General features: G+C 39.7%; 1 protein-coding gene across 3 annotated transcripts; it reads left to right on the forward strand.

The window, feature by feature from the left end:
- Nucleotides 1–27,505, forward strand: LOC139623592 (dual specificity testis-specific protein kinase 1). 3 transcript variants are annotated; one of them, XM_071481917.1, is made up of 11 exons: nucleotides 1–354; nucleotides 687–718; nucleotides 2,158–2,231; nucleotides 16,305–16,498; nucleotides 17,047–17,168; nucleotides 19,435–19,483; nucleotides 19,933–20,082; nucleotides 23,316–23,489; nucleotides 24,155–24,238; nucleotides 25,184–25,270; nucleotides 25,838–27,505. In XM_071481917.1, the coding sequence occupies exons 3-11, from the start codon at nucleotides 2,201–2,203 to the stop codon at nucleotides 25,940–25,942; spliced, it is 996 nt and encodes a 331-aa protein (XP_071338018.1). In that variant the 5' UTR covers nucleotides 1–354; nucleotides 687–718; nucleotides 2,158–2,200; the 3' UTR covers nucleotides 25,943–27,505. The 3 variants fall into 3 exon arrangements, with proteins under 3 accessions (XP_071338018.1, XP_071338017.1, XP_071338019.1); XM_071481916.1 differs by lacking the exon at nucleotides 687–718; XM_071481918.1 differs by lacking the exons at nucleotides 687–718; nucleotides 2,158–2,231 and having other exon boundaries at nucleotides 2–354.

A 27,505-nucleotide genomic window follows, 5' to 3' on the forward strand; every position in this document is an offset into this window, starting at 1 on the left:
ACTACAGGCTGCCTGCCCGCTGCTGCGCTCCGGCCGACCCACTCTCCCCGTGGGTGGAGTTAAAATTCACCGACGCGCTGGTGAAGCTGGTTTCTAAGACAACCCATAAAACATGCATTTGCAGTTGCGAAGCTTGTTTCATCACCTCAACCACAGCGAAGTGAGCTGCAGGAAACTGAACGCACCGCCGGGGCGCTGCAGGAGACGCGTTAGCTGTGACAGCAAAAGTGTTAGAACAACCGGGATTTCCTGCACGAACAACAAACTAGAACGGATATATGAGGCGTAATACTTCATCAAGAATATAAAACTGAGCTGTGTTTTTACCCACAACTACGCTGGGGCAGAAGCCATGTAAGTAGACTATTGCTAGGCTTTGTTGTCTTCTGTGTTTGTAGAAAGTTTAAAACTGTCTGCTACAAAACTAAACAAGAAAGCAACAATAATATAGACAGATATCATGTTCAAATGAGGGCCGCATATCAAGTATGCTCAGAGATTGGCCTGTTATTCCACAGAAGGGCAATGTTAATCTACCATCAAGTATGTTAAATTATTATTTAATTAATTAATTAGGTAATACAATTAGAAATATGCCAGAAATATTAGAACTCCAGGTACAAAAACCTCAGTGGGGTCTGTACCAGCTTACTATTAACTAGAATATGTCTGTGGTTACCTTGCAGTGGTTCCCAACATAAGAACTGAGACCTCTTAGGTAAGAGTGGGTTCTCATAGCTGGTGCAATTTTGGATCCGGTTCCAAGCTGGTAAAATACCTGTTTTCCTTAAGCTCTGCAGCCAGTGAATCCCTCATCAAAACCTCCATTCACATTCTCTGTTTGGTTATTTTGCCTCTCTCTCTCTCTGATGCTACAAGCATAAGCAAAGAAAAAAAAGACTGGTGGACTGACTTAAAGTTCCAAAGTCAATGAAACAACTGCAAAATGTAATATCTGTGGGATATTTGATATATTGACTTATATCATTGAGAAGGAGGAGGGCCTGGCCTCAGCCTAGTGTTGGTGTTACAGAGACACATTTTGTGACCTGCAGGGGACCTGAGGACAGATTTAATTAATGTCCCAGAGCAGTGACAAAATAAGGAAAGGAACCACACTCCATCACAATGTCAAATCAACTTTAGGGCTAAATCATAAATTATCTCAGGGCACTGAAAAAGAGCATACTCTTTATAATGTCATTCACTGAGACCCAACATTCCTCCATGAACGAGCACATGGTAACAGTGGCAAAGGAAAATTCCCTTTCAGTGGGTAGAAACCTTGAACAGAGCCTGACTCATGGGGTGAGAGAGAAGGACAGAAAGAGAGTGAGTGAGTGAAGAGGTGGAGGGGGTGGTTCCCTAGTAATTAAAATAAGACAATAATAGGACTTTTGTCTTGTTAGCTCTTTGAGTGAAATAAAAACAACACATATTTCAACTAACAGATGTCTCACCATACATCCACATGTCTCTGCCAAACATTATTTAAACAGATTTGCACAGGGATGTGAAAGGATTTGGTTTTGATAAGCGGATATGGAACTGCATTCAGATTTGATACAATGCTGTCGAACCCCGTCAGTGCCTTTTAGGGGTCCTACCATAAATCTTAGAGGTTCCCAACTGATTAAAGGGATGATGACAGGCAGAAAAACATATTCTGACCCCCAGCGGCCCAGAAGGTTGTTTGTGTGGAAACTGATTTGTTTGGTAATGCACAACTAAAACCCAATTTAATACTGGCATTGTAAAGGCTCTTTATAGTATGGCTCCTGCAATTTGCCCCACGTTTATCTAGGTCCTGTCCTGTAAAGGGGCCTTTATCAAAATAGGTAAGTTTGTAGTAACTACTGAGGGACCACTACTCAGAGTTGTTTTTTCTGCTGTAAAATCTTATTGCAATTGCAATTGCAATCAATCTTAAAAACAGGTGGCAGCTACAGTATCTCCAATCCAACATCTTTTCCAAAGCATTAATATTGTCACCAGGAAATAAACTAATATGTGACACATTTGAAATCAAGGATAAACATTGTCTTGTGTCTGCCAGTCAGTCTCCATGTTTCAGTGTTGCTTTGCTTGACAGTTATGTGTTGTACTGTGTCTGTGGTTTTGCTTATGTGTTGTTGCATGTATGTGGTTCCTCCTCAGTTTCTTCACAGAGACCTCTTGAGTTTGTTCCATCATCCACAAGATGCATATGAATAGCTTATTAAACCAATGGAGTAAGTACTGAGAGATTTAAATACTTTTTGAATTGAAAACTCTTCTTCATGGTGCTAACATTGCATTTCTTGCAGTAAATGCATTCATAAATCATGTATCTTCCAGGCAGAAGTGATTTTGATGATTTTTATCTGTATACTCACTCAAAAGTAATCTGACACTCAACTGAGAAACCAAAACTTTGTCAGCTGACTTGATCTATGTGTGCAGTGCTGCACTGCTTTATGTCAGTGTCTCACATCCATCACAGCACTTGCACTGTCATGTATTTTCAAGTATCAGATAAATATGGAATCCCAGTGTTCAATTCATAAATAAAAGAGACGTGATGACATATGTAATCATATGAATAAACTTTGTAAAATACAGATGAACTAACAATTTGTAGCCTTAGCTCAAAAAGACCACTCATGCTACCTAGGTAGCAGGTAGCTGGCTAACTAGCTGGGTGGGCTCGTGAGCATCAAATTGTGGAGGCAGTGTTAGCAGTGTTCACTAGCTTCTGTTCAGAGACAGACTTCATGTGTTTTTACTCTCTCGATTCAAAATGCTGCTGAAGTAACACTGTATTAACCAGCTAATCTTAGCTGCTGAGCTCCATATACACAGTAAACGCACAGATCATACACCAGTTTTCCTGAGCTCTGTGGATTGTTCTCTCTTGGTGCGTGATTTAGAAATACGACCAGAGCAGAGGTACAAAAAGCATCAGATTACGCTGGTCCCAGTCCAAAACAAACACCTGTATATGACAGTTTCCATTTGATATCGAGAACCACATCTAAATGGAGGATTGTTTCTAGTGACCACTGGCTTGTGTGCTTTTTATTTATTATGTGAAATGATCCAGATATATCCATATTATATCTGTAGCCTTTTAGCCTGTGTCGAATTAAGTAAATCAAAGTATATGGATGTAATAGTAAGTAATGTCAAGTATGTGTAAATTACATGAGGTTAAAAGTATCTTTTCCTGAAAGTACAGTTTTGCTCTGTGGGGAGCTGGTTGCATTGTAATGAGCACTGGTCTAATTTAGTGACTTTCTATTTACCTTCACTCTGTTACTATACACGCTACATGCCTGGGAAGCTTGGTTACTTAGCTACAAGGTTCACTGGCTGTGTAGGCTGTCTTTGAAAGCAGTTTTTAGCGAGCCATCTGTGCTGCTCATCTCTGTCCCTTAATGAGGGCTATGGAATATTATATCATTCAAAAAGGTAAGGTAAGATCTATAATCTTAATTTTGTAATCTTGTATATTTAGGTATCTGTCTACAGATCCTTTTTGCAGGTTTGTGCATTCATTTTCAGTCTTGTAATCTTACCTCACAAGCTGAGGCAGAAAAACAAATGCGGATGTGTCCAGTATGTGTGTGCTCACAGACTTTTGACAGGTTAAACATCCATGAGCAAGTTTCATGAGCCATTCACAATATGTAAAAGTTTGGATTTCTGAAGAGCTAAAAACACTGAAGGGTAGAGGCAGCAAGTAGATGGCTTCAGATGCAGCACAATTTCTTCAAGTCAATGGCAGTAAATTCAGCCATAGAGACTGTATTTTTTTCTTAGTGTTGGCATTGGTTTTATGGAGTCACTGCTCGAATGGGTGGAGCTAATGCTTACTCTAATGTTTTTGATTTTCTGACGGAAAAAAGAAGCAAACTCATTACAATTTTTAGCTGATATAAACTCCTGAGGTAACTGTGTTGGGGGATTTGTTAATCTATCCACAGTGGCAAATAGAGCATGAGTGTTGTTAATATTCCCAAGTAAGATTGTTATATGGAGTTATATATATGGAGCCTCTCTTTAAAAATGGCATAGTGAATTTGAAGCTTAGTTTTACACTCAGCCTTTTTGCATTCTCTCTTTTGATTTGCTACTGCTGTGACATTTCTCCATGGTGCTATGTTTACCAGAGGTCAGTTTAACCTGGTGTAATAGCATCAAGGACCGTTAGAATTTTAGATTAAAACTAAGATGGTTGTCCCCAGACTCTGCTGTTATACTTGGTGTCATATTTATTGCTTCCTTAAACAGAGTGCTGGTATTCTCATTAATGTACCTCTTATTGGCAGTTTTGGATCTGGTCTGGGTGATTGGAGTGACGTGCCAATCAAAGAAAACACATAAATGATCAGAGAGAGCCAAGTCAGTTACATTCACAGTAGGAATACTGAGACCCTTGCTGACAACCAAGTCCAGTGTGTGACTCGAACATGAGTTGGGCCAGTTACATGCCATACCAGATCAAACATATCAAACAAAACAATAAGTTCAATGTGAATATTACAATCACCAGTTATAATAAAAGTGTTACAATCTGTAGAAATGATTGACATCATTTCAGAAAATTCATCAATGGAATTTGAGTTGTGTTGTAACCATGTTTCAGTTAATAACATAAAATATTACTGGTATGGAGAGATAAAACTAAAAGTGCTTTGTTGGCAAGTGATTATCAGATGTTAAAGGCAGCTAACTTTAAAATGTTGGAACGGCTTAGAACCATCTGAGGTTTATCTAAGGAATGAACAGGTATTAGGGTTGATGTGTTCACAAAACATGTTGAGTGCTGCCTGCTTAGTCCACTTTTTCTGTTTCTTATGAAGATGGGAATTGAGGAAGCTTCTGGCGCACGGGGCACTGGCTTATCCTGGAAAAGAAATTGTCAATAAAGTGAACTGAGTGGGCAGTACATGCATTTGAATGTCATGTATTTAATGCCAACAATCTGCTATATGTCTTGGCTCCTCTTCTAACTGGTGGTAAAGGGCCACTGATAAACAACTCAGTGTTCAGAGAGTATCTCAGACACCTGCTTCACAACATTATTTGTTCCTTTGTGCACAATGATCTTTTTCACGGTTGGATGTGCGGCCGCAATATGCGGGATTCATGTCACAGACCATATCCTTGGGAAAAAGAGTAATTTGGCATTTTTGTTGCATATGCTTCTCACATCTTTTATAGCAAAGTCACCCACAATCAGAGCTCCAGACCCACTTGTTAGCTTTCCCTCTAGCCTTTTGCTTTCTGATATACCCTCAGCCCTTGCCCTTCTCTCTGAGGATGAGCGATTGTCCAGGTCATCAGACGGGCAGGACATTCAACTTCTGACCAATCAGTGTACCACTTACCTCCGGTGTGACGCTGTATTCTATCACCTGCCAGATATAGTTTGTACTGCTTCCAGGGCAGTGTTTCCCACACATAGAGTTTATTTGGGTGGGCTGCCCAGGTATATTAATGGCCACTTAAGTATGTCTGGCAACCCATTTAATATTGTTATACCTCTGTGCCGACAATGTTTTTTTATGTTTTTTTGGTTGCCCGTATGTCCACAAATACGTCTGTCCGTCTGTCCATCCCATTCTTGTGATCGGATGTCTCAGTAACGCCTCTTCATATTTGGCACAAACATTCATTAGGACTAAAAGATGAACAAATTCGATTTTGGTGGTCAAAGGTCAAGGTCACGATAACCTTACAAAACACGGTTTTGGCCTTGTGAATGCGTCATCTCAGTAATGCTTTGAGGGATTTTTCCTAGCACAAATGTCCACTTGGGCTCAAGGATGAACCGATTAGATTTTGGTGATCAAAGGTTACTCAAGACTTCACACAGCAATTATGACTGCATTTCACACAAATGGTCAATATTTTCTATGATTCTGGATACATCAGGGATGTGACCTTAAACTAGTCTGAGTGGTGGAGGCATACTGTGGTAATACTAATTTTATTTTCATCTTTTTATTTACCTGAGACAACACCATCTGAGATAAATAACTAGTGTACAATCTCCCCTTCCTCTACCCCTCCTGTTCCACATGCCCAGGATATTTTTTCATTATCTGGTTTAAAACAACCGATCAATGGCCATCCTGGCTAACCTATTACTATGAAGCAGGTTCAGGCAACTTTGGGTTTACTTATCCGGCTAACTAATTATAAGCAACATCATCAGAACCATGAATTAAGTGCTTACAGTGATATTTAATATGGAATGTAAACAATGTGATCACACGAATAGAAAAGAAACACTAGAAATAATTTATAGTAAAAGGCTGAGGATATGCTGAGTTTCTTACTGAGTGAGTATTTTAGCTCTTTTGTCTGACGATGAACAAACTACCCTGAACATGTGCTGCAGATGTCAGACTGTTGCTGCTGCTGCCGAAAAGGGGACTTGTTACTGAAAGGATAAAGATAATAATACTTAGCTGCGGTTGCTACTCTACTGCCTGCTATTTGGTGTCAACTTTTCCATGCTTCAAATGCTGCATTCAGGTTATCCATCCACATTTTTCCTACAAACATTGCGGGTTGGCTCGACTATTGAATGAGGTCAGTGTCGGGGTGGAAGTGGTGGTGGGAAGCGGTAGAAAGGGACATACATTGTAGAGATACATTGCAGATACAATGTGCTGTTTGCACATTTTGTTTGACCTCCAACACAGTGTCTCCAGCCCACTTGCCCATCTCTACAAGTGGCATATTGTTTTCAAACAGAATTTTTCCTTGCAGAAAAAATTTAGAGTCAGTTCTCTGCCAATGTTTCAAAGAAGCGTCAGGGCAACATTCTGTTGTGGAATAAAATTTGCACTGCTTGTTTGGATGCCATGCCTAGACTCTCCACTCCCAGATGGCCTGCATGCATTTGGAAAAAGGAAAGATTGAAGTCACTTAATATGACTGTTTCCAAAAGGGACTTGTTCAGTCCCCTAGCACAGCTCTTCCAACAGATTACCCAGGTCAGTGTATCCATAACTGTTCTTCTTCCTTGGAACTTGGTGCTGGGACTGCAACAATAACCACATTACCACTTCCCCATGGTATTAGGTGGTGTACCGCAGGGCGGAGCACATTACAAACATGACTGTAATAACAGCTTTCTGCTGTTTCTGAGAGCGTTTCCATCTTCATGATGGTTATGACGTAGGTGTTGTGCAATCAAACCTGTAATGAGTGTTTACTATCTGTTCTCTGAATTATCCTGTTTGTTTAGTTTGAGACTTGGATGTTCCAGCATAAAGAGCCAAAAGAAAACAGGCAGTGTGAATTAGCTCATGTGGCGAATGAGTTGACCACAGAAATACTTCACAGGTTAGAAAAAACAGTGTAACCTGAGCTTGAGAAAGGTAAATGACAATAGTCTGTGAGGTCAGTGGAGCGGAAGAAACAGAAGAAGACATGTATCCTGTATCATGTCTTCAGTGACAAGAGATTGTTCCAAGGAAAGACCTCCAAGCAAACAACAAATTTGCAAAAAACAGATTTTGTCATTTCACATTAGATAGATTTGCTCAGGCCAAATCTTGCCTCTGGATAGAAATTCTATCCATCTGCATGATGCTGAAGATGTTCCCTGTTCGTTAGCTCTGTTAAGCTTGGACTGCAGCGGTTTAGAGCAGCAGGCCCAGGTCCAGCCTCAGTCTACACACAAACTGCACGCTATCAGACTCCAGAAATCTCTGCTGGGTCAGACTATACTCAACCTCTGCTCTAAATATTAGGCAAAATCTGTATCCATGTCTTCCGTTGACAGTTTGAGTGAAATCCATGTGCCACAAGTATAATGTGAAGCCTTATCAACAAATTCTTCATTTTGAAGTTTGAATAACATTTAAAAACTATGAAATTTCAAATGAATCGTGCACTTACTAAAATCCTACTTTTTTATCCTGATTAAATTTTCTTTTGCCCTCATCTACCAGACTAAATTAAATGTTTCGTACGTAAATAGCCAAATCAGTCTTTGTAAATGTGTCATAAACAATGTATTTATGTTTTGATCAGACGAAACATGGTTCCCAGCAATAACGACAGCAGGAAGCAAAGTGGAGTTAGTGCGAGCAGCTGGTAAGACTGAAGACAGCTGTCCAAATGTAACCAAGTCCACCTTCCAGCAAATCTCACTAACTAACTAATAAGTTATCTCTTGTGTTCAGCTATTTCCAGTCTTTAAGCTAAGCTACTAACAGGCTAACAGCTTCATACTGACCATACACACAGTGATGTGATTACTTTTAATCACGATTTGCATGTGCATCATTGCTGCCTCGTGTGTCCCGCGTTCCTTGAGAGTGCTAGTTGAGCACATCCTCCCAAATTAACACCATTCTCATAGCCATGATCTCAACATCAGCAACAGTGTAATTGACCTGTGTGTATCAGTGGCCTAACTCTTGACAAAAATGCAAATAAGCATATTTCCCAAAATGTTCAAGTATTGGTGTTGAACAAAGTGCTCACTTCTTTTGATATCAATTTGAATTTATTTTATTTTATTTATTTTATTTGTTTATCCCAAATGGTTATCTTTTTCATCAGCCTGTTGTCTTCTGTATGACATACATTCCATAACTGAGATACACATATCTTTCAGCAAACACTGTTCCCTTCTCTATAGCCAAAGCTGATGCATGTTTGTGCGCATCCAAAAATATCTAACAGCATTATTTTGCACTCATTTATATATAAAAAGAAACACTGGCTAAATGATCAAGTACAGGTAACACACAGGCTTGAAACAGTTTTGTGGTTGCTGTTAAGACACTTACAGACTACATATTTAATTTTATTATACTGAAATGCTGATTTTAGATGACTTTCCTGGAGGCTTGTTAAAGTATGACCTAGTGGTTCACTGGTTATTGTAGCAGCAGTCTTTCTGACAGTATACACTTCAGCCATATACAGTAAGTCAGTCATGCTGAGCAGTGATATCATTACCCGTGGTGCTGTGTCATGCTTCGTTAATGAAGTTTTGCTTTCACCTCTAAATTATAGAACATTAACCTGACTGGAGTTCTGTGGAAGCACAGGAACACTGTGCATATTATACTGGAGTTATCATACCATTATTGCCATTACCATCCATTACATACTGTTTACAAGACCAAGTCAATATTGCATTAGTTGGAAATAGATTTAAAGTGATTGATCTGTGGTAGTACTTCCCATGGATCCCTGCACATTCTGCAGGACACTGCCTCAGGCTCATACCACCAAACATTTATTGCTGCCGAACATGCTATTTTTAAAGCTGTTGCCCAAATTAGTACTGCAGTACGATCTCTGGATGACATCAGCATGTAGGTCTAGTATGTGTGTCGTGTGTCATTGATACGTAGCCTGTTGAAGCTGTTGCACAACCCCCACTGTCAATGCATTTCAGGAAGGCACATTGACAGAGGTATTTTTAACTGGGGTGGGGCTCATTTACAAACGTTAAGGCTTTTGAGTAGTCAAATGCTCTAAGCAAACCACCAAACAAAAATACATTATGCAAAGCCTGGGATGGATGGAGTGGATGGAGGACATGTTAGGTAAATGCAAAATTATTTGATTGTGCTAAAATTCCACGGCATACTAAAAGGACAGCAATTGAGAACCACTGGTCTGATAGCTAGCTAACCACTTAGGCTACGTCCACACTACTATGTTCTTGTTTTAAAATGAAAATGATTTCCGTCCAGACAAGTGTTTTAGCTCCGTATCAGTAATGCGTCCATATTAACACACCTGCAAATGCATACATATAGGACCATTCATGGCCACCGGGCATACGCAAGCCAGTGTAAACAGGAAGCCAAGTCTACTCTCAGGTGTACTCACCTGATAAGTTGCAGAAAATACTATGAACGAGGAAAGCAAACACAGTTGTACTGTAGCGTTAATATGCTCACTATGCTTATGACATGGAGATGTGCTGAGGTGTGAACCACTTTAAAAGAGCAGTGTGTGGGATTTAGTGGCATCTAGCAGTGAGGGTGCAGATTGCACATAGGAGAACCTGCTGTGGCCTTCAGGTAATGAAAAAATGGGAAAGGCCCTCTCTACATTCAGTGTTTGGTTTCCCCATTCTTGGCTACTGTAGAAACATGGCGGTCCAACATGGCAGACTTCGTGGGAGAGGACCTGCTCCCTGTGTAGATTGGAAGGGCTCGCTCTAAGCTAATGAAAACAGAATGTTTCAAGTGCTTATACACTATTAAAACATAATTATGAATAACATTCCATTTCAGCCAATAGACCCCTCTGAATCCTACACACTGAGCTGTATTTAAAGTTTACATCCCAAATCTTCATTTTCTTTATCTTTGCCTTGTCAGACAGTGATATAACTCAAAAGTAATCGAACCCATCTCTGCCTTCAAAAACCTGCAGACGAAGGCCGAGCTCTGAGGCTGCTGTGGCTCTGAGGCCAACATCTCCTTGCTTAGCAAAATCCATGAGGCAACTGACAGCTACTGTGGCTTGGCACAGGCCGGTTTAAGAGCTCAGCTTTAATGCATGCGGCCACAGCCAAAAATGTCAGGACTAGAGGCTGTTAAAGGTAGATCAGTGGTCTGCTATGGTGCAATTGCCTTGGCTGTCTATATATTTTATGCCTGAAGTCACTGGGGCACAGAGGATGCTGTTATTCACCTAAAATCTGAATTCAAGACTTCGTTGGCATTAATTAATTTCCAGTTTTGCTATGGAGTGCAACTAGAAATTATCCATATTTGTGTGTGTCTCTGTGTGTGTGCTTGGATATTTTATGGGGTCTCAGGCAGTGCACGTCCTTGTGTGTGAACTCATGAGTGAGTCACCACCCTGACATAAGCTGAAGGTAACAGGGTTGCTCAGAAGTCTTTGGTTCACAAACACACACACTCACACAAACACACACACACACACACACACACACACACACACACACACACACACACACATATATATATATATATATATATATATATATATATATATATATACATAGCCTCTGCTTTGAGCTAATATCACATGCATGTATGATCTTTTGGGACTTCTTCAGAGAGAATCCTTGTGCTGAGAAATCTCACTTCTGTGTGAACTGATTTTTTTCAGTGAAGCGTTCATGGGCGTCATTCCTTATCAGCTGAGCGGACGTCAGCGCGGTGATGGCCAGCCCTGATATTCCTGTTGACTCGCTGTGTTTTCAGACGTAGGTCAAACTCACAGTGGGTTGTGATAAGTGCCTTTCACTACAGTATTTCCTGCGTGTTGTTTGTGTAACTTTCAAATCCTGAGTGTGAAAACACACAAAGATTGGGCCGGTAAAGAATCACGTCTCAGGAGAGCTGACAGCACACCAGCCAAGAAAAGCAGACAAAGTGGGAAACGGTGTGAGGAATACAGAAATGGAGAGTGAGAAAGGAGGAGAGACACAAAGTGCAGAGTGTGTCTATCTTCAGCAGCAACGGTGAAAACAAAAAAAGATGTGAAAAATTCTGTCAGTGCAGCGACATTATTGCAGAATATTGATGCGAGATACAGATGAGAAGGAGAAATTATGTCACTCCTGATTTTAGATGGTTTAACATATTAACAATGAATTGAAATGGCTGTTTTTTGTGAAAAGGAGTCACTCGTAATGATAACCACACAGAGAATTGTCACCCAACTCTGTGTTTCCCATCACCTGTATGGAGAGTTTTAGTGTCTTTTACCTCATTGTTTTGGTGGTACGGCCTGCAACTTTACTGATTTTGTTCAGTCTCTCAGCTCTCCTCTGTTGATCAACAGGAGAGTGAATATTGGACTTATGTTCAGTAAGTGACTCCATGGGCAGCTCACTAAAACTGACAGTACGTTTGTCCTGTCTCTGTACTTTCTGGGGCACTCAGCCACATGTCCATTTGTTCTTACTGAAGCAGCTAATGTTAAAATATTGGTCACAGATATATAGTTTCATTTAAAATAAACATAAAGCAGCTGGGCACTATAGTTTCTACTGAATAATGCATTCTGTTGTGTTTTGTTGACACACACCCTCAAGCATGCCAAAGAAAAACAGCATGGTTGGTACAAGGAAGGACAAGGTTTTGATGGGGAGAGAAAAAAAGATCCTCATCAGTCGAATCCAAAATAGGACAAAGCCTGTCAAGTGTGTTCTGTGTAAAACCTCTGGTGGTTTGTGTGAGGTATAACTTGCCTTTTTCATTTGCATAACAGAAACTCATGTAAACCATCAAAATAAACCTGCAGTGTATGTTCTTGATGTTTTTTCCAGTTAAATTTTAGTGGCCTCCTTACGCTCCTAGTGTCTGTGTTGTACATTATAACGTAAAAATGCAGGTAATGTAAGTGTTTAGGGTCATGACATGAGGAAGGAAGGAGCGGTGGAGGACAGTAGTGAGACAGAGCGAGTAACAGCTAGATGATAGGGCTGCACTGTAACCTTTTCTCTCTGACAGTGCTGGAGCTGAAAGTGCAGTGATCCAGAGCCGAATGAACAAAAGCAGCCTGAATAGCCGGGGTTGATTCCCCCAGTTTGATTGTAGAAACCCTACCAATTGTGTTTGCGTGTCAGCGTGTGCTTTCCACCAGCGTCACTGCAAAGACGAGAGAGGCTGTTGTCATGGGAAAAACAAACTCTGACCTTCAGTGTTGTCACACCCGTCCTCTGTGGCTGAAATTAGGTCAGGAATACCCGGTCTATCAGGAACAGAGAGCCAGCTTTGCTGTGGTGACTGAAGTTTTTACAACACTGCTCTTTACACTCAGCCACAATGCAAACAATGAAATAATGGCAGTTTGCTCAGCATCTGTTCTGGATCTCTCCCTGTGAAAATATATTCTCCTATTTGAATTGATGATGCCAGGCAGGATTACAGTTTACTTTGTGTTGATTTGTCCAGTTTGCCAGATTGACATCTCTTAGTTGCTGAATGATTATGATATAAGAGTCCCTTTGGGGTCTGGGATCCTACAGTGTTTTGGGGACTGAGTGTTCAGAATTATTTTTTGTTTACTAATTGTTATTATTATTGAATGCCGGCCTACTCCTGTCCTGCATGAATTGGATGCTGTTTTACGTTGGGTGTTTAAGGCCATTTTGGGAAATATAGCTGGCAATCAGCTTAGTTAAACATAAAGACTGGAAGCAGAGGGAAACTTCCAGCCTGGCATCTTGTCTTGTTGCCACCATGAAGTTGCCCTAAAACTAGTGAAGACTTCAGGAACTTACAGGCCTGGCAAAGAAATATTTCCAGCACAAATGTCCCTGTTTAATCACAAAGTGTCACTTTTATATTTTGGTTTTGTACAACTAGTGCATTTACATGCATGCTAATATCCTATTCTGGTTATGTTTTGTGCATGTTAACAGCTTATCCCAGTTTCAGAAACCTGAACGACACCTTATCCCAGTTTTGAGAAACCTGGATATACTACCTGGAGCATTCTGACATTATGGCATGTTAACACTTATCCACGTTTCTGAACCATATGAAAGCAAGACACACCTGCAGGCATACAATGAGAAACCTGAACTCTGTTATAATTATGTATATGGAGAGGAATAAGCAGGTGTTTCACGCTATATCCCGAAACTGGATAAGAGTCAAAACCAGGATACTAAAACACATGTAGATGCACTCACTCATTGTGGTACCCTTTGAGCAGAGCAAAATTAGGTGTTTATACTAAGCTAAGTGTGTCTAAGTGTAATTCCTATTACTATTCCTATAGTCCTAGAACTCTATATATCTCTCAGGGTGTCAATTTTTCCATCATCTTTTCCCTCTGGTGCAATCATGCAGCAAGTGGACACATGCTTCACTTCCATAAAGGTCAGCAGGTTGAATTGTCAAATGTTTTAGACCTAATTTTATAAAAATTATATTTTATTGATTGTAATTATAGGTGATAATTAGTGTTGTTGTCTCTCTGTCATGACAACAATTCTCAATAAAGCAGAAACTAACGACTAAAATGTTGGGTGAACTACTTCTATTATTGAAAGCAGTAGAGTATGTAACTTTTTTCAAATATTTTTAGTTGAAATATACTCCATAACATATCTTAATGCGAAGAGGTGCGGTCAAAAGCCTCTGTTAACTTGCTGGTTGCATATGATATTCCTTTCTAAAGTTTTTTTTAGAAAGTCTCAACCTCCAAAACCATAAAGACTAAAATCAGGGTCGGGAACTCATGACTGGTAATCGATATGTGAACACAGTACTGGTCTACTACTCCTATCACATCAAGGTTTCAAGCCAGTATTAGCTGCTAGAAGAAGTCACTGTGGCTACTCACAGGCTAGCAAGCTCTCTATGCCTGCGTTATATGAGACAGAGGGAGGGCTGGGCTGTGAAAGGCATATAGTGGGAGGAGCAGAGAGGTTTGCTTTCCAGACCAACACAAGCACAAGCTTGATTCCAGAACTTGAATATTGTAGCTTTGAAGAAAAAAATTTAAGTTTGAATAAATTCTGGTCAACTAAGGTTTTTGTTGATTGTGCTGGAGCTGAGCTGCGTACTGTAGCTTCTTGTGAACCATCATTGGTTATCATCCATGTGAACCATCTATGTTATCAGCTGCTGACAAATTCAATTCAGATTTTCTTCTTAATACTTTCTCACAAAGCACCATGCACTTTATTAGGAACACCATATTAGCACAAGATGTTGTAAACTTTCCTTCCTCTGCTTCATGTTGACATGACTGCAGCACATCATTTCTGCAGATTTGTCAGCTGCACATTCATGCTGTCAATCTGCTGTTCCACCACGTCCCAACAGTGTTCTCCTGGATTCAGGTCTGGAGCCTGGGGAGGTCGCTGAAGTTCACTGAACTCATTGTCATGTTCATGAAACCAGTTTGAGACTTGGTGCATTGTTATGCTGGAAGCAGCCATTAGAAGATGGTTAACTGTGGCCATAAAGAGATGCAGGCTATGGCATTGAAATGTTGCATGATTGGTATTAAAGTATGCCAAAACTTCCCCACACCATCACACCACCAGCCTGGACTGTTGACATAAGATCCATGGATTCATGCTGTTGACACCAAATTCTGACCTTATCATCTGCTGCCGCAGCAGAAATCCAGATTCATCAGACCAGGCTTCATTTTTCCAGTCTTCAACTGTCCAGTTTTGTTGAGCCTGTGTCCACTGCAGCCTCAGGTTTCTGTTCTTAGCTGGAGTGGGACCTGACATAGTCTTCTGTTGTTGTAGCCCATCCAGAGTCTGAGACTCTTTTCCAGACACCATAATTGTAAAGAGTGGTTATCTAAGTTAACAAAGGCTTCCTATGTTCGGTGAGTATACTGTACATAGTCTATATACTGTATATCATTAACTGGCATTATGTGTGTGCAGTAAAACACACTGCAGACAGGAAACAAACAGGAAAAAAGAATTTAAAAAAGGAGAAATAATGAAATGTATTATACAGATAACTTCAAACATGATCATGGCCATACAGAAGTCTACCTTCAATGCACATTTACCATCCGTCTCTGTTATATTACAGTATGTTTTGTATCAGCCATATAATTGTTAATTATACCTACATTATGTCCGTTGAGGACAAACATCTCACTTGACCACTCTGAACAGCGTGTGTGTGTGTGTGTGTCTGTGTGTGTGTGTGTGTGTTCAGTGACCAGCCCTGTTATCCATCGGCCCTGCTTCTATTTTCAGTTCCTGACATTATTTACCGTCTTTGTTTCACTCTGTAAAGTGGAGGCACTTTCTCTCATCTGATCAGCTAATAAGTGGGAGAGTGAAATTAGACCTTTTGTGAGCTTTGCTTTCATCCAGGATTGCTTTCATACTGTGAAATGCATAAATTGTCCTTTTGGTTGTCATCATCTTTTTGTGTTGATCAGTTTAGCAGCATTGTGTAGTGAAATTATTTTAGATATTGTTGGGCTGACACTGTATATACCTGTACATAAATGTAGATATAGAATATAAATATGAATTAGTGTTTGTAACTTGGTGCTGGTCAATGCCTGTAAGACTATAAGCTTAAACTGCGAGTGAATGAAAGTCAATCACATTAATACGTGATGCTCTGGTTCAGTTAGCCCTTCAACAGATTAAATTTGGAATATTTTCCACTCTGTCTGTCAGTGTCAGCGATTTTCCCATCAATTTAAAAGGTTGGTCCAATATCTCTCTCTCTCTCTCTCTCTTTCTCTTTCTCTCTCTCTCTCTCTCTCTATATATATATATATATATATATATATATATATATGCTATGCTATACAACAATTGTCATTATTATTATGTTTCCCCACTTTCCCAGTGGACATCTCCAGGATGTGTGATGTGGATGTGTCGTCGGAGCCCACCAGCCCCACCCTGTATGGTGAGTCTTCAGACAAGTACTACCATGTGGACCGCTGGCAGAAGCTCCGCACCGCCGTCCGCAAACTGGAGTTCTGGGAAAACTTTACCGCTGAGCTAATCGGAAGCGGATTTTTCTCCAAAGTCTATAAGGTATTTCCTCTGTCCTCTCCTCACTTTGCCTTGTTGCCAGCCTACGTGTGACTGCCGTCAAAGCTTGCTTTGTTCCAGCCACTAATTGGGACATTCTTGCCATTCTGTGATTGGCCCACCAGCTTTGGAGACCATGGGGGCGCAATACTCATCCCCAGCTGAGACCTTACATAACTCCTAATGTGAAACAAGTGCTGGAGCAGTGTAACAGGAAGAGCAGATTTTCATACATTTAGGCTTTGTCATGATGAAATGAGCTAGAAAGAGGCCACAGGATGGATGAGTGAATGGGGAAGTCAGAGCTTTGATGTTTTTGAATAAAGAGAGATTGAGAAAGTACAGTTTTCACTGTAGTACAGCTCTCTAAAAAAAAAAAAAACACAAATCAGTTTCCTACCTACACCTTCAGAATTTATTTGAAAAACTCCTGTCACACTATCTCCACTTTATCTCTACCAGCCCCCCCATTACTACAGCTACAACTCCAACTGCTGTTACTACTTCTACTTCCACTGTCTCTGCTACTCATGGACACCAATATCCTTCAGGTGATGCACAACACCAGTCGGAAGGTGATGGTGGTCAAGATCTACAAAAACGATGTGGACCAAGACAGCATTGTACGAGAGATCAGCCTGCTGCAGAAACTCTCCCACCCCAACATCGTCAGGTAACAGTCCGCTCAAGTCCCACCTCTTACTGAAGCCTTCATGGTTTGTCTAATGGGTTGAGTTCTCCTACAGCAAAAGGAGCTGCTTGAGCATTTCCCTCATGACACATTCAGTCTCTCTGTCTGTCTCTACAGTAGCAGTATTTAAGGCATTTAAAGGACGCAGATTTTGGCAAGTTTGCCATTTGATTTTTATGCCACATGGAAATGAATAGAAACCAAGACTGCCTGAAATAGTAGGAAAAATTTAGAAGAAATTATACGGGGATGAGCAAAAAATGTAGTGATGAATTCTTTTGGGCATGTAGGGACCACGTAGGGTTCAGTATACTGACACAACATTCTAATTATCTTACATAAAAAGAACTATTAGCAAACGTTGCTTATTTACACAACAGACATAAAGTGACATTATGGAGTTACTCTATGTGGAGTTGGGTTCATCAGTCTTTCATGTATCTTAGGCTCCACCAAGTCCTGAGAAAAATATCTGGCCCTTTATGGGGTAAATACTCCACAATATTCACTTGTTAGTTGCTAACTTGATACGTGATGTTTGACGCTGAGTAGGTGGTGTATAGTGGGTTTCTGATTTTCTGGTGAAAACAATGTGGAGGAAACTGACATGGATGAGAGCAGTGAGGCTGAACCCAAACAGAAAACGGTTCATAAAACCAAAACAATGTGCTGAAAAATACTGAAAAGCTCTGTAGAACTGAAACAGCAGAGTCGAGGTTTATCACCAGTGACCCCTTTATAGCCATTGTTTTTTTTTTTTAAGGTGATTAAAGCAACCTTAAAATTCAGAACAGAAATTGGTATTAAAAACTCAAATAGCTTGCCAGTAAGAGTGTTATCAACTGTATTTAGCTTGGAGCCTGTAATCTGACTGAAGAACAGCCCTTCTGCAGCTACAGTCAGCACAAATGAAATAAGACCTTGGTGCTATTTGACACAGGTCCTGTCATCTACAGCAGTTACATAAGGTGAGAAACCAGGCAGACATAATGTTTGTCTAAGCAGTCTTAACTTAGCCATATAGCAGGGTCATGGCAGCAAGTTTATCAGAGTGTAGCTTTTTGTAGCTGCTGAGGTCATACTGTTAATGTACCTGGTACCAAACAAAACGAAATGTCAGATTAAAAGTTTGTTGAAGCCATTGTCCTCAAGACAATGTGAGGTTGCTTCATTGCTCTTCTTTAAAATATCAGCTTTAAAAATAAACTGTGATCAACAAACGACAAAATCACGTCTGAAAAATCTAAATAAATTGATTTAGAAAAATCTCAAACAGAAGAGGGACTCCCAAATTGCTAGTTACCAGCTTGTGAGTCTGCGTGTATCATCTTGGAAAATGTGGTCCCTAAGACACCCACTGTAATGCTGATTTAACCATTTTAAGTACGTTTATACGTCTGTGGATAGTCAACAAAACCCATAAAAAGACTAAAACCAACAGTGAATGCCTCCTACTAGCAAGTATTGTTGCATTCACAGTCTGATATTTCGTATTTCTCTGTGCCACAAAGCTCCATTGTTAAAACAGTGAGCCACACGGTCGCACTGGGTGACATGTTCTTTTATTACCATGAACATTCATTCTCTAGTTTATTTTGGCTCAATCCCATATGCACGATCCTGCTGCCAGAAATTCTCCCAAGAACATCAAAGGTGGATTAATCCACCACTGGAAATAGTCCCCAACAAATGCACTACTTCCTGTCATTTGAGTCGTGTTAGATAAAAACGACAGTGACCAGCTGTTTTAGGGAATTACTGAGCCTTTTTAAAAATGAAACTGAATATTTTCAATCACTTTTTAAAGATTTTGGTCTTTGGTTGGAACCAGTAGACTTGTTGTTAAGAGCCAAACGCAAGAGAGAATAGTACTGTAAGAGACATTGTTGGTTTTGGTCTTTTCATAGGATTTATTGACAACAAGAAAATTAAATAATATCACTAGCCTTATTCTTTCATTAAGGACCATATCAGCATATCTTATTTTGTTTCAAATATAGTGATTATTAGCTCAACTTAACCAAGGGGTCTCTGATTTGATAAAATGTTCTGTGAGGGGATCGATGTCATGATTATCGTCAGTGATAAACAAAATGAAAATATAGCATATACATAAGCAATTTAAATGACCAAAAAAACATTTAATTAATTGAAATTAATTCAAGGCTATTTTCTTGGGAAACTCAACTTAAATCATCAAGTGGATAAAAAAGCATGTAAGCAGCACTTGTGCTTCCTCTCATTCTAGATATCTGGGAATCTGCGTCAAAGAAGATAAACTCTATCCGATCTTAGAAGTGAGTCCTTCCGTTTTCTTTCTTGTTTTGCTGGAGTCTTTGTTACTGTGTATGTTCCCAGGCTGGCTTTGTTACAAGTGTGGAAAAACACTATAGATAACACTGATGGGAGCTGATATTGACAATGAAATGTTGAGCTACTTGAGTCAGGTGTTAATTATGCAACTGACCTTGGTCCAGCAGTATTTGCAGTGATCTTGAATCTCAGATATTATCATAAAGGTGGGGCTAGCCATTGCTTCAGAGTAATGAGACTGTACATGGGAAGAAATTACACATAATCATAATCTGATCTACAGTAACTTCATGTTAATACATAATATACAAAAAAAACTTAACTAATGCTTTATTACTACTCGATTTCAAAGTCTTTCTTGTTTTTAATTATTTTTATTAATTTTTCATATTGATGAGTCTTTTATTTTGACACTGTTTGTTGGCTGTTTCAGTATGTAAATGGTGGCTGTCTGGAGGAGCTTCTGGCCAGGAAAGATGTTCCCCTGTGCTGGAGAGAGAAGGTGGACCTGGCCTGTGACATAAGCAGAGGAATGATCTATCTGCACTACAAGAACATTTACCACAGAGACCTCAACTCAAAGGTGAGACCCTCAGTCCCCTGTGTAAGTCCACTGTCCTACAGGGATCATTAAAGTTCCATCTCATTTATCATCATCTGCTGTCACAACTGCTACTCCAGTCTGCCACCACAGAGACCTCACAGGGCATGCACTGTAGCTGATAGTGTCGCACCAAGACAGATTGAGAACTTGAAAACATGCATGTACCTTCAAGTGTACCATCAGAGCCCATACCTCTTGGGATTTGTAATAATTGCAGACGTTAAACTTTAACTGATATGTAACATAAACTGCCCAACACACATAGGCATAGTGACACACTGGTTCTCAGCCACATTTTCTGAAACACTCTGGAACAGAGGGCTTTTAATCTCTATTGTAGAATTGGTCTTAAAATTTTAATTTCAACGGAGGCTTCTTCTGGTTGATGGGCTCCATTTGGATTTACAGGTATGTGAAAGACCAGACCACATAAGTGACAGATATAAAACATCACTTCTGGATGCAAAGCAACTTCACCTCTTATCATTAACAGTTCCTGCATGTAGTAGACCTTGACATTTATAAGGCCAAAGAGAAGGAAAACTTTATCCCACAGTCAAAGTAAATTGACAAAATTATTTTGTGTAGCGTGGTAGGTGAGTACATGCTAGTAGCCTAACCAGTCAACCTCTCTTTAGATGCCTACCTGTCTCTTATCTACCCCAATAAAGAAAGCGAAAGAGATTGAGCTCACACTCTGGATTTGAGAGCCCTGGTAGCACAGCTGACAGACCATGTAGTAAGAGAGACTAGGTCTTTGGCCTGAGTTCCTCCCAAGACATATTTTCCCCACAACTGTAATCTGTGGTTTGTTTGCAGTCTCTTTAACTACCAAATGCTTTGGAGTTGTTGCATAGGAAAGTCAGATGAGTGCAAACGTGTACGTGGTCCTAGTAAAAGGCAGAGTGTTATAATCGTCTAAAAATGAAAAGAAAAACAGAAACAAAAAAGACCAGAAATGATTTAATTAAAACGGCGATGTCAGAAGTCCAACACATATTTATTTCTTGTGTAATATATGAAATACATTATGTTCAGGCACATGTGTTTGTTCTTTGTTCATGTAAGTCTATTTTTTTGCAGAATGTCAAAATATATGAGTAAATGAAGCATGTCTCTCACTATATCCCCTCCAACATATTGATATTGCTAATAGTATTTGTTGTAGTGTAAGTGTAGAAGAGGAGAAGAATTTAATATTTAGTAGACTGGTTTGAGTTTTATCAATAATTTCACTTAAGTCTTTTGTTAAACCACTGGCAAAAAAAGTGTTTTATAGACTGTGATAACTCCGTCATCTGTTAGAAGCTGATCTTCATCTGGTTTGGGAAGCATTGTTATTAAGCCTTCTTTCTTTATTTGAGTAATTTCTTTATTATCAATACATTTCTCAAACATAATGAACCAAAGGACAGTTACAACATATACAAGATTCAACCAGATGACTATTTGTTCCTGGACATTGGCCTTTTTTCCTCTCAAATATTTCTGGTTTTGAGATGCGTGTATCACAGTCTATCTTTATCTGAACTTTGAGGAATAAATTCTCTCATGGCGTTAATAAAAAGTTTAACACTCCATTTGGTTTAAATTGGAATTATATATAAAACGCAAATATATTTGGTACAAAAAACCCCACACATTACTGCTGTTGGGAAAAATGTGTGTTGGGTGGAACTCAGGCCAGAGACCTGGTCTCTCAACTATTGTTGCAGAAAAATAACATTATATTTCCACCGTGCTCAACTTTGGACTGGCAGAAGCTGGTGAGACAGAGGCTCGTCCAGACATGATGTCATGACTTCAGCTCTCTGTTCGAGAAGATATAAGAGTCTGCTTTAATGAAAACGACTGCATTTAATGGTAGAAAGATTAAATAAAAAAAAAAAAATCCAAGTTTTCATTTATTAAAAAGTTAAAACTTCAAATTTTACATATTTCCTAGTAGCCTGTTTGTCTGTGGCATGGCTTTATTGTGGTGTGACAAAGTCACAAACTCCATATAGTTGCAAGTGATTGTAATCCAAACCCCACCCTGAGAACTGCCACCACCCTGAACTTTAAATTTGTTGAAAGAAAGTTTACCGGGGTGAAGTTCCTCACTGTGCCCGGTGTCTTGACATGTGAAACTTCTGATGTCAGTGTTTCAGGGCATCCAAAAGGCAAATGACAGAGCCTCTTGAACTGATGCAGTCATTGTGAATATGCCTCAGTAACAGATTAGCTTGTGCTGAAGCTATGGAAAATTGAGGCCCCTTTTAATTAGTGCTTACAAGCTTGCCTTCTTCTCCTTGTATCTATAAGAGCTTTCCATTTTTGTTCCCCAAACCGTTACTTTCCTTGGCAGAGAGGTGAGGGGCCAGGGCTAAATTTAGGGGTGAAGTGTGGGACTGAAGTTTTTCTCAGGAGAGCCTCGTAATGACAGGCTACCGGATGGAAAAGGCCTCTTGTGCAATGGGAGCCAGATGCTAAGAGATTTAACTTCAATACACACACCCAGTCACACACGCACACACACACACACACACACACACACAAACTCACTTATAGTAGATACGCAAAGACAGACACATTTGGTTTTTTTGCAGCCACCAACAAAGCTCTTCCTATACATACAGATTTATACCCATGCATCAATATTACACACACACGTTACACACTAGACATTCACACACACTTCAGGCCACCCACCATTGTTACACAACTGTCATCACACCTCCAGCTCTCAGCATCTAAACTCACTGAACCATGATTTGTCTTTTTCTACAGAAATTATCAACTTTTTAACAAAGCAGCAGATATCAGTCAGTCAGGCTGATGGAGGCCACCTATACCTCACAGGCAAACCTAAAAGAGTCACTGACTCTCTTCACGTGTGGTGTGGGTGAATTATTTAGTGTGCTGGAAAGGTGCTGACAGCAGATCCTATTGAGCCTATTGATAAGTGGGGAGAATGAAGAGAGAGACTGTTTGTCTGGCAGTGGGATGTTCACTTTGTTCCAGGGAACACATGCACACTCAATGGAAACACATTCAAAGATCAAGATGTTTTAATATTAAAGGCAAAGTGGACAAAAGGGACTGTTGATGCTGCCTGCTTTTTCACATGTTGACCTTACACTGCCATCTGCTGACTAAATGTTACATTGCAGTTGCATTAACCTGCAGCTGCATTTATGCCTGTCCTGTAACTGCTGTTTGCGTTTCTTCAGAACTGCCTGATCCGGGTGACGTCTCGGGGACGGGAGGCCCTGGTGACTGACTTTGGCCTGGCCAGGGAGGTGGTGGAGCTGCCAGTGAAAGATCCTGCCAGGAAGCTCTCACTTGTGGGCTCAGCCTTTTGGATGGCGCCTGAGATGCTCCGAGGGGAGCCGTACGACCGCAAGGCACTGGATAAACTTCCTGCTTTTAGTATACGCACTCCTGTTTCAGCTCGATACAGATTTACTGTAGAGTTTAACTCACTACTTTGCTCATTGTCATGTAAGCAGGAAATATAATGTAGGGAAATGTAATGTAGGGAAATTAATGATGATTAATCTACTTATTATTTTCTCAATTAAACTGTTAATTGTTTGGTCAGAAAACAGTGAAAAATACAGTTTCCTCAAGCCCGTCCATGGTGGCAGCAGATATCAGTCAGTCAGGGTGATGGAGGCAACCTATACCTCACAGGCAAACCTGACTGAGTCTTTGCTGTGCACTGACTCTCTTCATATGTGATGTGGGTGAATTGTTTAGTGTGCTGGAAAGGTGCTGACAGCAGATCCTATTGAGCCTATTGATAAGTGGAGAGAGTAGAGAGAGACTGTTCGTCTGGCAGCTGGATGTTCACTTTGTTCCAGGGAACACATGCACATGTGGTGTTTCAAAGCTTGTTTTTCCAACCAATAGTCTGAAACCCCCAAGATTATCAATTTACTATCATATGAGAGAAGGAAATATAGCAAATTATCACAAGTGAGAGGCTGGACTTAAGTAGTGTTTATAAACTCCAAGCCAATCTGTCTGTCAGCCTAAATTATTGCATCTCATCTCTCTCTTGTTCCAGGTGGATGTTTTCTCCTTTGGCATCGTGCTCTGTGAAATCCTGGCCAGGATTCCTGCTGACCCAGAGATACTACCCAGAACACAGGTAGAGCTCAAAAAGAAACCCACTCTCACAGAAGATATCACTTAGTATTAGATTCATATATTTTACCTGATATTAACTTAATATCAGGTGAAATATATTTTATATTTTACCTGATAAAATATATTATATATAATATAATATATTACCTGATCCTGATATACATACATACATACATACATATACACACACACACACACACACACACATATATATATATATATATATATATATATATGTATGTATGTATGTATGTGTGTGTGTGTGTGTGTGTGTGTGTGTGTGTGTATATATATGTATATGTATATATGTATGTATGTATGTATGTATATGTATATGTATATGTATATATTTCATATATATATATCAGGTAAATATATTTTATATTTCACCTGATATTGACCCTAACTGTGGACTATATCATAGAAATGTGGTTCTCAAACTTGGAGAGAACCAGACTAGCTGTTTCCTGAGTGGTATCATTGTCTCAACAAGAAACGGAATAAGCCTCTTTCTTCAAAATGTCGAACTATTCCTTTAAAACAGACTTTTACTGGATTTAAAGGAGTTATTGGTAAATTTGCAAATAAAAAGCAGTCAGTGCTAAGTTTGGCTATAGTAACAGCAAAACCTACAAATGGCTCCTCTAAGGACATAATAATATTAAATGTTAGCACTTAGCAGTTCTTCATTGTAAAAGTACTGACTTGTATGAGCCATGAATACTGTTCTTTGAAACAGCTTGTGAATAGCAGCATATGTTAGCTTAAAATGTGCTGTTACCAATTTATCACAAGCTGTGAAAGGGACACAAATGTTCATTGTCCCAGGTACACACACACACAGTGTGTACAGTGTAGCACACAGTGTTACTCAGGACACAATGCATGGTAAAATGTGCCATAGTGTGCCCATACTGCAGTGACTGTTAATGGAAATGTGTTTCAGGACTACGGGCTGGATGTGGAAACATTCAGGGAGTTGGTGAGCGACTGTCCTCAGCGTCTCCTGGAGTTAGCAGCCAGCTGCTGTATGGTAGGTAGATATAAGAGGCTACATGGAAACACATGAACACAAAAACAAGATTACAGCATTGTTCTCGCCTTGTACAAAAAGTCGAATTTAAATCAAAAGCTATAAGACTGGTATGTTTAATGTGTGAGGACAACTGAAAAAAATACTAGACATAAAGTAATTATGTATTAAAAAGTAGTTTAATTAGTGTTTTATCTTGCTTGATAGTTAAGTTAAATGGAGGCACATAAAACGAGATGGATGAGCATCAAAGAGATAGTAAGTGAGCCACTAAAAGAAAGAGAGAGAGGATGTTTCATTTATGTTCTTTATTTCACCTCAGAAAAACATGCAATATAATGTTATACAATTCAACTACAAAATGACCATTATAAATGACCTTTATAAACTTTATGAAAAAAAGGATTTACTATAGAATAGACTGCATTAGTTTTAACCAGGTGGAATAAACTGGCAACTCAGTGTATATGACATGTTACCTTACCTTATGTCATTAATTTGATATTGTGGATAACTCCCAGAAAAAGGTATATCTTCACAGAGCCACTGTCATCTTTCCAATCCAAGGTGGAGTCCTTCAGACGGCCGGCGTTCACAGAGCTGCTGGATGACTTGGGTGAAGTTGCTGAGACCCTGGAGCTGCCGCCAAAATCTGATCTGACCACGAGCTGAGTGGTTCGCCTGTAAACCCCACCTATTCAGCTTTAGGACCAGAGGGTCTTGGATTATCCGTCACTGTCGGGACAGGAAACTGGACTGAATAAAAGCAAAAAATACTTGATCAGGTGTTCAGCCCTCTCTGGCATCAATCTTCTCCACTGCACAACACATGACCATCGTGGAACCTAACTTCACTGATGTGGTGCAGATATACAGTGTTAGATGTTTTCAGTGAGTGATGGAAATTATCCTGACTTCTTACGGACACAATGCTTTGACACATTTGTGTACATATAAATAGCAGTTTGACCTCTGTTTTCTTGGCACACGTCTTACTGGAGTAAAAATTTAGCCCGTCTTCCTTCCTCTGTTCCTCCTATTCTTTGTGAGTGGTTTATTTTGTAACCAATGAGACAGGTGATCAAGTCTGTTGATGTACTCTCTGCCTCCTCTGTCTGCTTGCCTGTCCCTTTTGATTCTGTAGGCCTGGACTCCGGTTCGATGCTTCTCCCACAGGAAATTGCATTTGTAGACTGAGTGAGAATCTTCTGCTCTCTACTGGGACTTTAACCAAGAAATCACCAGACATTCCTCAATACCAGATGGGACAAAAACTGTTTCTGAAAGCAGAGAAGCAATAGATACACACAACAAATACAGGGCTAAGGAAACAGGAGCTGAACAGATTATGAGTTGTTTTGTATGTTTTGAATAGTTGAACTTGAGACAGAAACCTCAAATATGGCAAAGTTAAACCCAATCATATTATGCCATATTTAATGTTGGTAACCTATTAATACTGAAAGTATTGATAGAAAAAATTTTTTTAAGGCCATTAGAATTTACTTAGCATGATGACTTTCCATTTTCAACAGCATTTGGCTGCTTTTGTTTTCACCTCGTGAAAAACTTGTAAGTGTGTGTGTGTCATCATGGCAAATACGTGGTCCTGGAGACACCTGCTGCAGCAGGAACTACCACAGAGGAGAGTGGCAGGCGTTTAAATGTCTGCGGACAGTTTTTGACACCATGAGAGAGCATCACAACTTTTCAAGATACAGTCATGAAACTTTTCAGGTGTGTAGCTGACATCAGAGTGAACGCCAAACTCAATGACCGGTGTGGTATGACCGATGAGATCTGAGTAGTCATGTATAATTTAGTAATAACTACTGAGCACTGAGTTCAATCACAAATCACAAAAAGCAGCTATTTTTAATAACCATGTGCAAAATTTAACGTCCTCATCTCTTTTTCCTTTGACGTAGTTTGTTATTTTTTATGTTTATGTGGTTACTTTGAGCAATGAGCTGTGAGCTATGTGTAAATATGTAATCTTTTATCTTTTGCTTTCTCTCTTTTTTTGATTCTGCCACCTTTTAGGGAGTGAGAGTGTCCAGATTCTTTTAAGTTTACCAGTTTTGACTAATTTCTGGTTTGTGTGTTATTGATTTTTCAGGCAGCTACAATACAAAATGAACTCAGAAAAGCGACCTTTATTTTCTGCCCTATTAACTTTCTTCTGCTTTTTTTTTTTTTTTTTTGCACATATACACAATAAAAGAGTGAAAAATA

Source organism: Trachinotus anak, unplaced genomic scaffold (assembly GCF_046630095.1).
Source record: "Trachinotus anak isolate AG129_WGS33_773 ecotype Australia unplaced genomic scaffold, CSIRO_AGI_Tana_v1 ptg000008l, whole genome shotgun sequence".
Taxonomy (NCBI): Eukaryota; Metazoa; Chordata; class Actinopteri; order Carangiformes; family Carangidae; genus Trachinotus; species Trachinotus anak.

Coding starts and splice junctions, on each gene's coding strand:
- LOC139623592 (XM_071481917.1), top strand. CDS start 2,201: ATGCATATGAATAGCTTATTAAACCAATGGA. Junction 17,169..19,434: donor TCCCACCCCAACATCGTCAG/GTAACAGTCCGC, acceptor CTCTCATTCTAG/ATATCTGGGAATCTGCGTCA. Junction 23,490..24,154: donor GGGAGCCGTACGACCGCAAG/GCACTGGATAAA, acceptor CTCTTGTTCCAG/GTGGATGTTTTCTCCTTTGG.